This window comes from Calliphora vicina, chromosome 2 (assembly GCF_958450345.1).
Source record: "Calliphora vicina chromosome 2, idCalVici1.1, whole genome shotgun sequence".
NCBI classification, from domain to species: domain Eukaryota; kingdom Metazoa; phylum Arthropoda; class Insecta; order Diptera; family Calliphoridae; genus Calliphora; species Calliphora vicina.
In genome coordinates this window covers 55,275,474-55,291,583 of record NC_088781.1, presented here as the reverse complement: position 1 = coordinate 55,291,583, position 16,110 = coordinate 55,275,474, and the positions used below count along the sequence as shown (strand labels likewise).

The following is a 16,110-nucleotide window of genomic DNA, read 5'->3' as shown; positions in this document are numbered from 1 at the left end:
TTGAAAAGAATTTGGGGACTGTCCCCAAATAATTGGATCTACGCTGCAATTATTCAAACAGCATGCTGCAGCATGACAATACAAAATAATACCAAAATCATTGGATCTATAACTGTTTGTTAAGTTCTTCAGTACGGAATTATCGTTTGGTCGCCAGCACTGTTAATACACAACACATCAAGAATTCAGCTAAAGGTACAGAGAGTGCTATCAATGTGTCGTTCCACCACTCTCGATGTGTTTAATATAATCCTAAACCTACTGCCTGAGAATGTGGTAGAGAATGGGATGACAATGAGTTCGACAATTATTCTACATTGTACTTCGTAATAAAGTGGGACCATTGCAAGATTCCAGGTACTGAATGTTCAAAGTAGATGGTATATACATACAGTAGAGATACACTATGCTGATACAGTGAATAGATGATTTTCTAAATGGATATCCTGATCAGCGTTGCCGCTTTGGTCCAATTGGACCAAAATTGGTAGTTTTAAGTTAACAAATTGACTTTTGGTAGTTTAATTGGTTTGTTCCGATTTTTGTCGCATTTTGGTAGGTTTTTTTAAATAGGTATTTTTAAGAACAAAATAATAAAAATCATAACAAAAACACTATGTTAATCCAAAATATTAAAATTGTTTATAACATATGAAGACAGAATTATCTTAAATTTTTAGTTTAGTCAGGTAAATTTGTACGTAGTTAGTAGAGTTCAGTTCAGAAAATGCCAAAGGACTCGCAATACTTTTATTTTCTAATAATATTTTGTTCTGCTGTTTCAAAATTTTAGTTTCATCTGAAGCTTTTAACGTATTATACATTTGATTTACATATTCTAAATCATTCAAAATTATAACACATATTATATAAATTGTGAAGTAATAAGTAATAGTCTGCCCTGAACAAAGTGGGCAGCTATGACCAGTTATGTACCGATCGCCATGAAATTAGAACGCGTAATTTATTTCTATATGAAACTTATTTATGTTGAGTTTTGTTAAAGTAATTTTTAGAAGTGGGCCCTATATGGGAGCTACGGTCAATTTAGAAACGATCCACACACAATTTTTTGGTGTGACATATTTATGATTGTAGTGTTATTAAATAATATTCCTAATTTTAATGTAACTATTAATTTTGAAACGAATCCAAATAGCATTTCTCAAATATTTAAAATTTGGTAGGTTTTGGTAGTTTTTAATCAGAAATCTGGTAGGAAAAATATTTTATGAGTGGCAACGCTGATCCTGATCTCAGATTGGTCCAGTATAATTTTAATGTGTTTTCAGTCAAAGATTCTTGCGATTAAGGAAGATGGGATTAGAAGTAGACGTGATGAATTGAAATCTACGTTGCCGTGGAGGAAAACAGCCTCTTTTATAACATGTCCTCTGAAATGGAAGCTATTTTACATAGCTTCCATATTTAAGTAAATTAAAAAGATTTTGAATGAGCGGTAACTTGATGGTGGATATGCGTATACTCAAAGTATTTGGGACCAACACCATAGTGGATGACTTTAGGCGGTCTGCTTTAATATTGCTCAAACTTGGTCGCATGAAGTGACTAATCAAGTACGGTTCGCAGACGGATCCAACAAGTGAAATTAAATCGGGCTTTGGTAATTCATATTTTCAAAGGCTAATTTCCATGGAAATTTAATCCAACTACACTTTGCTCTAGAGAGTGTATGAGGAGAGAGTTATGAAGGACAGTTTTAGATTGAAACCAACACCAGATTGACTCACTTTCGATATCTTTATAGCAAATAAGGACCTTCGGTCAAACTTGAAATGGCTAATCTAGTATGGTTAGCAGACGTACCCAACAATAAATTGAAGCGGGCTTTTTTGGTTCATATTTTCAAAGGCTAAATTGAAGGAGAGAGTTTAGGTGGATAGTATTATATTACCGATATTTCAGAAGGAAATGCATGACATCTTTATGACATCCTCGTATAAAATATAATTGAAAGTTGTTATAGAGTGTATTGCATAAAGGGTTTCGAGTTTATTTGTAGTTTGTTTGCCGTCGATGAATGCCAAAATATTAATCAATCTTTCAGATTTATGTCACCTTTATTTCAGCATGAAATAATTTAATGATAAAGTTGTGGACCTTATAATCATTCAATATTTCTTATGGATTATGTTACAAATCTTAGTGATCTAAGAAAGCACAGCAGGTGGAGAAAAAGCGAGATCTTGTGTAAAATCGGAGTTTGTTCACCTCTGGGCAGCCGTATATAGATTCAGGAAGTTAAACATGTTCTTATCACTAGATAAGAAAGACCTTAAGGTTACTTACTTGTTTCTATACATTGCAGCCTAAGAGTAAACAAGTACGTTCTGGATAATACTGAAGGTATGTACTTTACGATTCCCCTTCCAACTCTGGGAATTAACACTTCTGGGATTCTTGTGTAAACCATTTCTCATCATAGTGGGTAAACTAAAAGTCTGTAACAAGAAATATTTGGGTACCGGGAAATGTCAGGGAGGATAAGCTTGCCATACTAGACACTATTTTATGGGTTCGATCAGAAATGAAATGCGAGGATGTGCGCCTATTCTCTTGCAAACTTCGTCTACGTAATAGGACTGAAGAGTTGCTAAATAAAATATGCAACTATGATTACATCTGAGCAAACGGCATCTCTCTGTGCTAGCGCCTGTGATAACTGAAAACAATCTCATCGATCGTAATGAAATACGAGGAAATCTCGGGTATGATGACATTCAGATAGGGAATATGTGGATTTGCTCCTAATCCCTTGCTAATTTAGACTTCGTAGTAGGACTGAAGAGTTGTTGAATATAAGATGGGTCACCAGGAGTGGTATGCAACTGTGAAACACACACCTTAGTAAAGGGCACATCTATTGGGTGTGATAACTGTCTCATTATACAGCCAATAGATGTCGGCGTTAGGTAGCTAATAAAGGAGAGCGTTGTATACTGTCTTCAAGAACTACTTAATCTCTACCTCATTTAATTGGGGGTACTATGAGATGTTTTACACTTAAGGAAATAATATTTTCTAGATTTTTATAATCAAGAACCTAACAACATGCCAAGGTTTGTAACTGTACAACCAGTATTGTTCCCACTATGCGTGTTAAGTTTCAAAGTTGGGGTATATCAAGGTTTTAGAGCACAGAAAGTGGCTTTGATTAATAGCCTTCTTAGCACACATCTTAAACAATTTCTACTATTTATTGTACTCATTAACATAAATAAATTTACATAAAAATTATAAAATTATTTTTAATTGCCAAGCATTTAAATCAATCAAATGCAGTAATAAATTAAAATTCTTTTTTTTTGTAGAACTAGGAAATGTTTGCGGATTTAATTGCACATTTATAATTTGTGACTAGTATTAGTTTAACTAATTACAATAAATAATAAAAATGAATTGCAATTGTCAGCAATTAAAAAACAAGAAGCATTAACTAAACCACTGTGCATCATGACAAGAAAATTACATTCCAGTAATTGAAAAAAAAAAAAACACCGCCATTGGAATTAAATACAGCATCCAGTTAAACAATAATGATTAACAAATGAATGATTTCAATGCAAACTATAGAATTTCCCAAAAATGACTAATATTACAATTTAATTATTGCTTACAAACTAGCAAATAAACAAACAATTTTGTTATAAAATTTAGAAGTTATTTTTTCTAGAACTTACCTTTTTGCTTTGGCACTTTGACCCTATAGGTGAGATCCTTAAATTCTATATCAATGTTGCGTGCTATTGTGTTGTGTTTCAACATTTTCGAATTTTCCAATTCCAACTCCATTGTGATTCAAATTTGTTTTGCTTTCTAGCTTTTATTTCAAATTTTAAACAGTTGGAATTTTTGTTTGCACAATTATATATTTTAAAAACAAAATATTTTCAACACCAATGGCGGTTTTATTGTATTTTACTGACAAAAATATACAAACATATTTTTATGGATTTTAAACGGCCAAATAAAAACGTTGATTAACTGTAAAGAGATTAAAAGAAATAATAAAACTGAGTTAATAATTTCAATATTTAACTGTTTTTAAGGTTTTTTAATAAACAAATAATAATAATAATAATGTTAATTAAATAATTTTAAAAAATAATAAAAACTGTTCGTACATTGACAGTAAATAGGGCCTTGACTTTGAAAATTTCGAAAAAAATATATAAAAATGATTAATTAAATACTAAACATGCTCATAGTGCAATCAACGATTCTTTTGTTTGTTTTTTAATTTTAATATAATTTTATTTTATTACCGACAATTGTTGTTGGTTTTCTTAATACAATGTAATAAACAAAACAATTTGAATTACAACTTTTGTTTATCATTAAGTATTTGTTCAAGATCTGACTCACTCATTACTTAGATGACACACCATTTCAACAATATTTTTTAGGGTTTAATTATTGTTTAACAAAAAAAAATAAAACTAAGAAATTAACAAATACCCGTTAACTTGAATATTGGGTTACTTTTATGATTAATGCCAACATTTCTTAATAATTAAAACCGGTTGACATAATCAGCTGTTTAATTGGTTAAGCTTTAAGCAATTTTAACTAGACTGACAATTAAGTTGAAGGCTAAAAAATTGGGTATGTTTGCTAGAATTACTAAGAGAAATGTATTAAAAAATAGACAATATAACGAAAAGCTTATAATTAGTTTCAAGGTTTTCTTTGAGCAATAACTAGGACTAACTTTTTAGCTATCAAAACTGAAGATGTTTGTTAAGATGAGATCTGAGTCCTGTCCTGTTAGCTACACAATACCTTCCCGTCTTCGATCCAGATTTTATGTCGAATAGACAGATAAATGTGAGAGAATGTCAACCGAATATTTGAATGACATTCTCTCAATTTTATCTATGTATATATTCGTCATATAACCTGGATCACATGGAGAGATCTTAATCCGTGTAGTAAATATTCGGACCAGTTGAATCTGGGCTTGAATCTGTCCAATAGTCTACCAGATTGCGGTGGCGTAATATAAGACGAAATTATGGCTATAAAAGTAGGCACGGAACAGGGGATATCAAGATATCCACACTCATGAGATCCCTAGAGAGAGAGAGGCCGACAATTGTCCAAATATGCTGACTGTTTAGACCTGATATTTGAATTTCTCTCTTGTGGGAAAACAATCAAAGAATTGTCACAAATGTCTTATCACTTGGCTGACACCATCTTATATATTTTGGTCATTTGACACGTAAGTGCTCTTTGTAGTGCAGAGAGAAGACAATTGGTTACTTTATATATCCCAAGTAATCTAGCGTAAAGACAATTGCCACTAAAGTGCCTCTAAGTAATCTGGAGTGTAGTCACTTTAAACATTTCGTACAAATAGTTTTATACAAATTGTGTTAATATAATTCTCATACAGTTTATTTTTATTTTTGCTTAAGTATACTGATATCCCATGTAACATAGCATGAAGACAATAGTCACTTTAGTGTCTCTTAGTAACCTATAGTGAAGTCACTTTAAACGTTTATTTTGTACTGCACTTTTGAAAGCAATCCATTGGAGAGTTGTCGAAGGAAGCTTTGTTTACAAGCAATCCTTTATTGGACTGTCTATGATATGTCTTTTAAGCTGACTATTTGAGGGGTCAATTAGCACCCGTACATGTTAAAATAACTAGTTATAACTGACGCTATGCGACCAGTATGTGAATCCAATGCATTGACTACTTTGGGCCAGTTATCAGACAGTATCAATGTAATCGAAAAGGGTCAATTGACCCCCTGCTCTGCCTCGATTCCATACAAAACCTTATGGCGGTCCTTACTGGTCATTGGCCTCCAGGTGCACATGTTGCGAATCCCTTACAACGAAGCTTTAACGACTAGAAAGAACATCTTCTATGTCACTGTTCGGCTCAACCCTTTAGAGCATGTTTGTACATCTTGGTGAAGCTCCACACCTTGATATATGGGGAAATGAAAGGGAAATATGGGACGACACCGGGGTCCCTGAGGTGCACGGACCTCATACCTAGTAAGAATTTAATTATTTTAAATTAGCAGCTGACTAGAGTCTTTATCTAGTACAGCGATGATCCATTGGCCCCAGGAGTTGTTCTGTTGGATCGTTTGTGGTTAAAACCCAAAGCTGGTTTGTGCTAGTGGCAAATTTCGGGACACCAACTGTATCTTACTAGATGCTGTTTGCCGAAGAAATAGAGCCATTGAAAGAAGCAGGTAGCAATTTGCGTTGCGCTCAGGAAATGTATTGGGTGGTGGCATTCGTGATATATTGATGGGCTTGGATCTCGGTTGAGGTCAAATGTGTGTGGTGTCAGAATATACACTTGGAGTTTTATCGGCCGGATCTTTCGAAGTCAGAGATCATATATCGGACTGGTTTTCTAGGCCGGTTATTGCTGATTTGATAATTGTCCTGACCTTGCTAATTGACTAGCTAGCTATGGATGTCAGGGATTAGATAGCCCGAGCTCTCGAGCGAGAGTTTTGTTCATTGATCTGTGCAGTCACTGTACAAGAAGTTGCCAACTATGTGGTGCTTGCAAGCTCATTAACAACTTCATTACAACAACAGGATGTCTGGAGAATGCGATAGATAAAGGGTGTTACAATGGTATATCTACTTGGACCCAAGTGAGCTATGTTTCACGTGTTGAACCTAAACTAACATGAACTATGCATTTGGTAAAGCCGGCAAAGACCAAATTATTCCGGAATTCAGACAGCCACGCAAAAACAGTCTCGGACTCCAAACTTTCGTAGAAACGTAATGCTGAGAGTAAATCCAAACCTTACATTAGTCCTAGGAATGGGGAAATATAAGTTCATAGTTCATTATCTAATAAAAGCATCTGCGACCTTGGAAAATCTTTATTTGAAAAAAAAGGTTACTACAAAACATATTCTAGGTCACTGGTTGAAATTCTATGAGATATGATTGTGTTTTTTTAGTTTTCGCATGAAACATATTTCATTTTCAAAACTAAAGAGCAAACAGAGTTTAAAAAAGTTACGTTAATTATAACCAAAAGGCAACATTGTTGTGTAAAGTTTTGTTGTGATTACGCCTCCAATTATATTTTTGTGAAGACGATCGTCTTCACGATATTATATAAATTTGTTGAGGGTATCAAGAATATTAAAAAAAATTAAAAGACTGACGGGCTCCAGAGGAATATCGATTCACAGAAATATGTCCATATGCCTTTGCTGGAACTGTCAAATTTGATCGAGGAGTAGGCCTTTCAAGAGACAGTCTACCATTATCACTTCCAGGATATCTAAACTAACTATATCGGATATCGATTCACAGAAAAATGTCCATATGCCTTTGCTGGAACTGTCAAATGTGATCGAGGATTAGGCCCTTCAAGATACGGTCTACGATTACCACTTCCAGGATATCTAAACCAACTATATCGTCTATCACTTAAGACGACCTTGCGGAACTTTATTGGAATTCGGGACACTGTGATGATGTTCCTATATTACATGTCAAAATCCATCGCAAATTTCGGTAATTTTTTAATTATTTCATTAAGATATATACTACGAATGGAAAACCTTATTCGGGCTAAACACTATACACATACACATCCATGATTTATAAATATGTCCATAAACCATCATAGATCTTATTGGAAAATAACGATTGAAGTATTATATAAAAATTAAAACTTTTCCTTTAAAAAATAGTATTCATTAATTGTCATATGTATATTATGTTAAATGTTCCCTTACTTGAATATTTCTGGTATGAGTTACAAATAAATTTCTTAATAACATTTCTTTATTATTCAAACAAATTACTGTAAACCATTAATAAAACATATGAAAAACTGTTGAAACAATTACTTTTATTAACAATTTGTAATACTGTTATAAAAAAAATAAACAAACACACATAATAATTAACAAAATGACATTTTATTAAATCATTAAACTTAACCTTAACTTTGAAAACAATTGCTATTATTAAGTTGCAACAACTATTACATATGTTGGAATATATAGTGTTTTTCGCTGACATAAACAAATGACTTAACAGCAATTTTGTAAAAAAAATTTAGTGATTTCGAGACTATTTTCATAATACTCTAGGCTGGAAGTTTAACTAATTTTTTATTTATATAATTAAACACTTATGATAACATGTTTCTAAAAGAAATGAAAATTTTCTTCCCCAGTTGTAGAAAAACCGAAAAACTCTTCTGCTGTCATTAGCTGGGGAAAAAATGTCAGTTAAGTCAATTGCTCAAATAAGTCAAACACAATATGTGCAATTAAAATGTAGAGGTGATTTCTATAGTTTGTTGTAAATGTGAACATTGTTTTTGTTTTATTACAACCAAATTTAACAATTTAATTGTTGAAAAAACATAGACATTAAACTGTTAAATACAAAAACATGATAACCAAGATGATAGACTGGCAATTAAATGTTTTGTTATTTGAATTTTTAGAAAAGTTTTTGTTTTGTAACAAAATCTTAAAGTATGTGAACTATAGTTGTCTTTTTTGTACAGAACAATAAAGGAGAGTATTCTTTGTGTTATGGAGAAGTATATTTCGCCACCTAAAATACATCATCACATTTCAAAATTTTACAGGACTAAAAAAAAACTAATTAAAATTAAAAGTGTTTTGGTTACAAATATGATTTTCTTTCTTTAATAAAGTCGTTATTTTTAAAAATAGAAAAATAGAAATCATGCGCTTTACCAAAATCCATTAAAATTCAATTTTTAATTTTTTGATTGTTACGCACTTTTGCATTTCAGGTGACGATTTGTATAAGTATTTCACAAACTAATATTTATTTAATATTTTAGGAACTGAAGACGAAATTTGATCCTGTTTTAATGCAAAATTCGATCAGCCACAAATTTAGTTATCACAAAAATCCTGGTTTAATCAGAAGTGCAAAATTGCAATCAGACTCAGCATCTGGCGTGATAACAAAAATATCGAAACTGACTCGCACCTACGAGACAAAGTTCTTACTGCTCCCCGGGGCAGTAAATGATTTTGGCCATTCGTTAAAAGAATAAATGATAATGTTTGTTCATCAATTCCTACTCTTTTAAAGAATGACCAAAATCATTGACTGACCCCGTTGATACAGCTAACCTTTTACCGGAAAGCAATCAACCACTACACGAGCTCGAAAGAGTATCAGTTACTATGCCGAATAAATTATTTCGCGATTGCGCAGTAATAAAGGTTTTAGCGGATCTCAACATAAACAAGTCTCCTGGGCCTGATGGTATACCGTGCCGGCAAATTTCCTGTATAGTGGAAGGTTGCTAATGAAACGCCAATTCCTAAAAAAGGAGACCCTGAAAATTATCGACTAATAGAAATTTGTTCTGCACTTTCCAAAGCTATGGAGAGTATGTTTAATTATCAGCTTGTTAAATATTTAGAGTCCAACAATCAGCGACTCGGCTTTCATAAAGGGAGCTATATCGGAAAAATGGTGTCTTTTCATTCACCGTTTTGGAGAAAGTAAAGAGGTAGCTCTAGATATTTCTTAGACTCTCTCAGACTCTCTCTCAAGAGCTCTCTCAGAGAACGCACTATACGAGTTGTTATAGATGGGATCACATCAACGAGTTCAAGATAAATTCAGGGGTACCTCTAGCTCCGACCTTTCTGCTACTCTATTTCTTATTTTTCTAAACGACCTTTTACTTCAAACTCCCTATCTATTCTTTTGCGGATGGCAGAAACATTTGTCATTCACATTCATTCAGTTATAGACCAAGCCTATCGGAGATTGTGGCAATGAGGGAAAACATGATCCAAGGTCTTCTGACAATCTCCGACACAAGTGTCGGAAAAACCATTCAGGAGAGGGCAAAGTTGCTTATCGATGACAGTAAAATATCCAGCTCTATTGACACACTGGAACATCGTCGCAATATGGGTTGTGTTTCACTGTTCTACCGCTACTACAATGTAATGTGCTCTGCTGAAATTAGGCAACTTGTTCAGCAAGGGCTGATCAATTCGTTGTCACTGGATAGTGGATCGCACAACACATTATAGGGATAAGTCGTTCTTTAGCCTTACTGTCTGTATGTGGAATAAGCTTCCTGCAGAAGTCTTTCCTGTCACTTTCAATATTGGAAAATTCAAATCAAATGTCCACAAACAATACTCCCTCTATCCTCCTTCCTATAACGTATTTTCCTACTTCCAGGTCATCTCTAGAATGCTGGTCCAAGAAGAAAAAAATCAGTTTAGATTCAATCGAAGGTCTTTATTTAGTCCCAATTTAGAATCAATCGTAGGAATTCAGTTTGCACCATCAATCGTTGATCTTTATTGAGTCACAGTCCCAGTCCCAGTTTAGATTCAATCGAAGGTCTTTATATAAATAGCTCCAATTTAGCATCAATTGTAGGTCCCAGTATAGATGTGTAAGTCCCAGTATAGATTTAATCGATTAATCGAATCTGAGTCAAATGTCTTTATTTGGTCATAGTTTAAAATCAATCATATACTAAATTCAGTCACAGTTTAGCTTCCATCCTAGGTCTTTATTTATTCCCAAATTAGCTTCATCTTATAGTAGCTATTCAGCTTTAACTATAATGACCAGCATTTTAAGAAATATGAAATAAAAAACCTAATAATATCGTATTATTTAATTATAAATGAATGAATTCTTTATAATATCTACTTAAATATTTAGTTACATATTGAGATTTTCACATTTAAATTTTCCTATTAACAGAAACATACATTTTATACTATAAAAGCAGTTTAATTACTGATTATGTCAGTATTATTTTGCTTATTTTATTTTGATTACAATTTACTTGTGTTTTCCTCATTTCTAGTAAATTGTCGGCAGTTTACAGGGTTAAGGAAAAACATTGGAATGATTGATCATTAAAGTTCCCTTAACCTAGATATTGCAGAAAACATTTGTCATGCTGCTCTTAACCTAGATGTGGCATTAAACTTGTATATTACGAGGGTAAGTTTAAAAGTCTTTAGAAATTTAAAGGAAATTTAATTGAATACTAAATAACACTTTTTTTGTTTTACTGATTTTTCCCATTTTCAATAGCAAACATTTTTGGGAATATTTGGGAAAAATTTTGTCTCGGTCCTTCCCTCTAGAGCCTAACATGACTTAAGATAGCTAGACCGTCTTAGAATTATACATTTATATATATAGCATTATAATAATACAGACGCGGATCCAGGGGGGTTAAAAAGTAAATCCCCCCAAAAAACCGAAAAGATTTAATATAAAAATGGAAAAAATGGAAAATTAATTTTACTTTATTACAACACCGCAACTAACACCCTCCCACCCCTTGAAAGTGGACATGAATCCGAGCCTGTTATAATATATTTATAGCTTTATCTCCATTTTAAATATAATTCCATCAAAATTCTTAGAATGAAAGGCAAAACTAAACGAAATTAAAAGAATCATTGACGGATATACAAGTTAATGAATCATTTAGAAAAACAATATAAATATTTTAACAAAAAAACAATAATAATTTAATTCAAATTTATATAAATAAATAAAATAAGTTATCAATATTGAACTTTACACTTTGTCTAGACAACTACAATTGCATAAAGAAACAACATGATCAGATTATGTGATCAAACATAATAATCTCTATCGTTGGCATGTTTAGCAACTTGTTTCAAATTCTTATACATAAATTCCCATACATATTTGTTTATTTTTAATTTTTCACAAAATTGTCATTTAAACACGTGCCAATTTTAAAGATTCTCATTTTTTGAGGCAATTTATTATTATAATTTGATATTATTTTAGGCATTTATTATAACTAAACAGAAATACGTGTTTATTTATTTATTTGGCAGATTTCTATCGGATTCTGTCTGTCACATAAATATTTAATTAATGATATTGAATTTTTAATGTGCTGAGCTTCAAAATATTGTTTACAATTTTGCTACTAAAGTTACGAGTAGAAAGCAAGTGGTCAGATAAATAAGAATGAGGGTTATATTCGGTTGTGCCGAATTTTATATACCCACTACCCATGATACAATAATTGTAGAAGGTAGAATCACTAGGGAGAGTTTTCAATATTTAGCACTATAACGTCAAACATTAATTTTGATTTTTTTCATATTTTTTATATTTTCTTTTGTTTGACGTTACAAGAATTGTATAATTGAGAATTTATTTTCTACTGGGTGTAACTTATGTTGTTGTATCATGCCCACTACCAATATAATACGAGCACCGATTTTTGAACATTTTGTAGGAAAACCTTTAGCTGGTTCAACCGATTTGGTAAATTTCACCTTGCTAGAGTTATGAATTTAATTATGTTCTTAATTATTTTGGTTGGAATGATTTTGGACATTTTCAATACCAAGCATTTCGCACCAACAAAGAATATTTGGTGCCAATTTCATCGCCCTAGATCCTTTGCTCTAGGCACTATCGTGCCTTTAAGAGACACTCGGGCAGATATACCTTGATGGTCTTGGAATTTTATAAGGAACCACAATTGGGGTATTCACATGGTCTGCTATTAGTCATATTGTCATAATGTCCTAATATATTATAATAGTTGTTGTTGTGTTTTAAACAAAAAAAAAGTGTTATTTTATAACAAAACAATAAACATAGTTCAAATAGTGTTATTAGTTTAGAAATTTTTTATTTGAAACACAACAAAAATTTGTTTAAACTATCATAATATATTAGGATATTATGACAATATGACTTACTTTTGCACATATATATTTTGATGTGTTACCAACTGAATGACAAAATCAATATACCCTCCATCTTTTTGATGGCAGTATTTAAAAAAAGGTTCGAATGTTTACGTAAAATTATTTAGTTGACTTTGGGAAAGTAAACAAAGTCGTCATATTATTCCCAGAACCTACAGATTTGCATTGATGATTTGAAGGAGATAAAGTCCAATTTGTGATTACTTGTTTACGATTTAGTTTAAAAAATATGGAACTGATAGTTATTTCATGTACTTAATTGGACAGCGATAAGCTTAATCTATGTAAAGAAATCCCAATGTAGTCTCAGTTTAGCATCAAACATAGAACTTTTGTTTGTTATTGTTGTAGCAGGGGGTTCTGCAAGCTCAAGTCCAAGAAATTGTGCTACTTCTACTGGGTGGGTCCTTAAATCTACTGGACGTAGTGAAGTAGGCTTGGCTGAACAGTTGAATATGTGGTGGGTATCATGGGGACCCTGACCACATGCTGGGCATATGTTGAGGACGGCACGGTCTATGCGGGATCAGAAGGCAATAAGCCTGTTGCTCCATCCTGATCTTAGTTGTGCCAGAATGACTCTTTGTTTACGCTGCAGAATCTTCTCGACGTCTGCTATTGGTGGTGGGCGACCTCCAAGTACAATATTCATAAGGTATCCTGCTACCCCGGAAATGATGGCGTCTCTATGAATGACGTTCAAAGCTGTCATACATGAGCTGCGATCAAATGTATCCTGCACATACCTCTGTATGCTCTCCAGGTATTTTCTGACATGCCTCGGGGTAGACTCCAACTGTGTGATGTTGAAGTTTGGATGACTCCTCCGGTGTGATCCCAGAAGGAACTGTTGCGTCTGCATGACGTAATGTTCCCTTTTTCTTTTGTTTGTGCTTAGCATCAATGTAGGCCTTTCAGTAGTCCCAGTTAATTAAGTCCTACAATCAATCATAGGTCTAATTGTAGTCCTAATTTAACATCAAATTTAGTTCCAGACTGGTACCATTCATAGGTCTTTTTAAAGTCCCATTTTAGCATCAATAACAGGTCTCTATATAATCCCGGTATATCATTAATCGCAGATCTTTTTGAAGTTCCAGTTAAGCATTAATCGTTAATTCTTTCAATCACTGTTCATTATGTAATCCCACACAGAGAAAACAGATTCGTGATAGCAACCGAATTTGTTGCCAATCGAATGATTCTGTCTTAGTGACAGAATTTTACAGTTGTGTCTACAATATATTGGAAGGGGTAACTAAAGTTTGGTTGCCCCAACTGAAATTCTTCTTTATCAACTGACTTTGTGTTGTTATAACTGAAAAATTCTATGTGTGCAACCGAATCATTCGATTGGCAACAAATTCGGTTGCTATCACGAATCTGTTTTCTCTGTGCAGTTTATTATCAAGAGTAGGTATCTACGTAGTCCCAGCACCAATCGTGGGTCTTTTTAACTTCGCAGTTAGTTGCATTCGTAAGTATTTATGTCTTCAAGCAATTTAAATATGTAGTCCAAGTTAAGTATATCTTTATATACTCCTAGTTTAACATTAATCGTAGATCTTTATGTCGTCCCAATTTAGCATCAATCATAGGCCCTTGTTAAGTCTCAGTACAACATCAATCGTATGCTTTGGTTTATTCCCAGTTTGGCTTCAATGATAGGACCTTTTGTAGTCCCAGTCGCAATATAACTTTAATCATTGGTTGTCTTAAGCATATATTTTTATGTAGTCCCAGTTTAACATCAATCGAGGACCTTTGGTTAGTCCCAGATTGCCATCAATCATAGGTCTCCATGTAGTCCCAGTTTAGCTTCAATCGTAACTGTTTAAGTTGTCTTATTTTACCTTCAATCATAGGACTTTATTCAGTATCAGTTTAGCTTTCATTGTAGGTATTTGTTTAGTCCCAGCATAACTCAGTCCAAGTTTGGCTTCCCTCGTAAGTCTTTTTGGTTCCAGTTTAGCATCTATCGTAGGTCTTTATTTAGTCCCGGTTTAGCTTTAATCGAGGGACTTCATGTAATCCCAATTTAGCTTCAATATAGGACATTATCTAGTTCTAGATTATCTCAATCCTAGTTCCAAGATTGGTTAGTCCCAGATTGACATTAATCATAGGTCCCAGTTAAGATTCAATCATAGCTATTTATGTTGTCTTAGTTTACCATTAATCGTAGGTCTTTATTCAGTCCCAATTTAGCTTTCATTTTAGGTATATATTTAGACCCAGCATAACTCCATCGTAAGTTTATATTCATTCGAAGTTTGGCTTCCATCGCGATGGAAGCCAAACTTCGAATGATGCATCGTAGATCTTTATATAGTCCAGGTTTAGCTTATAGGACTTTATCTAGTTCCAGATTAATTCAATCGTAGGTCTTTATTCATAGTTTAGCTGCAATCGTAAGTATTTATGAAGTTCCAGTTTAGCATTAATTTATGAAGTCCCAGTATATTACTAATCTTAGTTATTTAATTAGTCCTAATTTAGCTCAATTGATTGCAATATTCACTCACAGTTTAGCTTCAATCGTAAGTACAATTTATGAAGTTCCATTTTAGCATCAATCGTTAGTCTCTATGTAATTTTAAACAAGTTAACCACTTAAAAACATTGCATAAAATTGATTATCGAATACCAATTTTATATTACAAACTTAATAACCAATTAAAAATACTTACAAAATCTCATTTATGTATAAAAATCTAATTTTATACTTACTTAAGAATAATATAGAAACAAACAGATGATAAACACCAATTAAATTCGAATATAATTATTAATGAAAACTCTTTATATGTGTTTACAAAGATGTATTTGAAAAATAGTCGTTCATTTAAAGTGTAATTGATAAATAAAAAGTTATTAAAACATAGTAATTGTAGGTTTTGTTACTATAATTATTGTGTTAATTGTTTTGATTAAATGTAGGAAAATTTTCTAAAGTTACGGTAAAAACAATATTTAAAATGAATTTATTAATGTCAAACCCTTGCAACATTGAAATGCAATAAATTACTAGCAATTACTTAATCATTTTAACTAATTAATAAACATGTATAACAAATAATTTGTTAAATATTTGAATGCCATTTCTAGAGCTATAATTTTTAACTATTTAACTTGTCTATCAATTAGTAATATTATGATTGATTTTTTTAATGCAAATAAAACACTCTCTCGTCAACTTCAAAATTTACAATATAAAAGTACGTCACTTGAAAATAACAATTTTAAATGAATTTGTATTTTGTACATCATTGAACTTAGTAGTAGAAATGTACTCAATATTTAAGAGTACTTAAAGTTTTACAATAAACAC

The 16,110-nt window shown here is 32.4% G+C and overlaps 1 protein-coding gene across 1 annotated transcript in view; it reads right to left on the bottom strand.

The window, feature by feature from the left end:
* The window catches only part of LOC135951797 (ATP-binding cassette sub-family G member 1), an 80,458-nt gene that overhangs the window by 24,624 nt on the left and 39,724 nt on the right, over nucleotides 1–16,110 (bottom strand). The window contains exon 2 of the mRNA XM_065501521.1: nucleotides 3,702–4,005. Within this exon, the coding sequence (XP_065357593.1) occupies nucleotides 3,702–3,813 (112 nt within the window). The 5' untranslated portion in view covers nucleotides 3,814–4,005. The remainder of the gene's footprint in view (nucleotides 1–3,701; nucleotides 4,006–16,110) is intronic.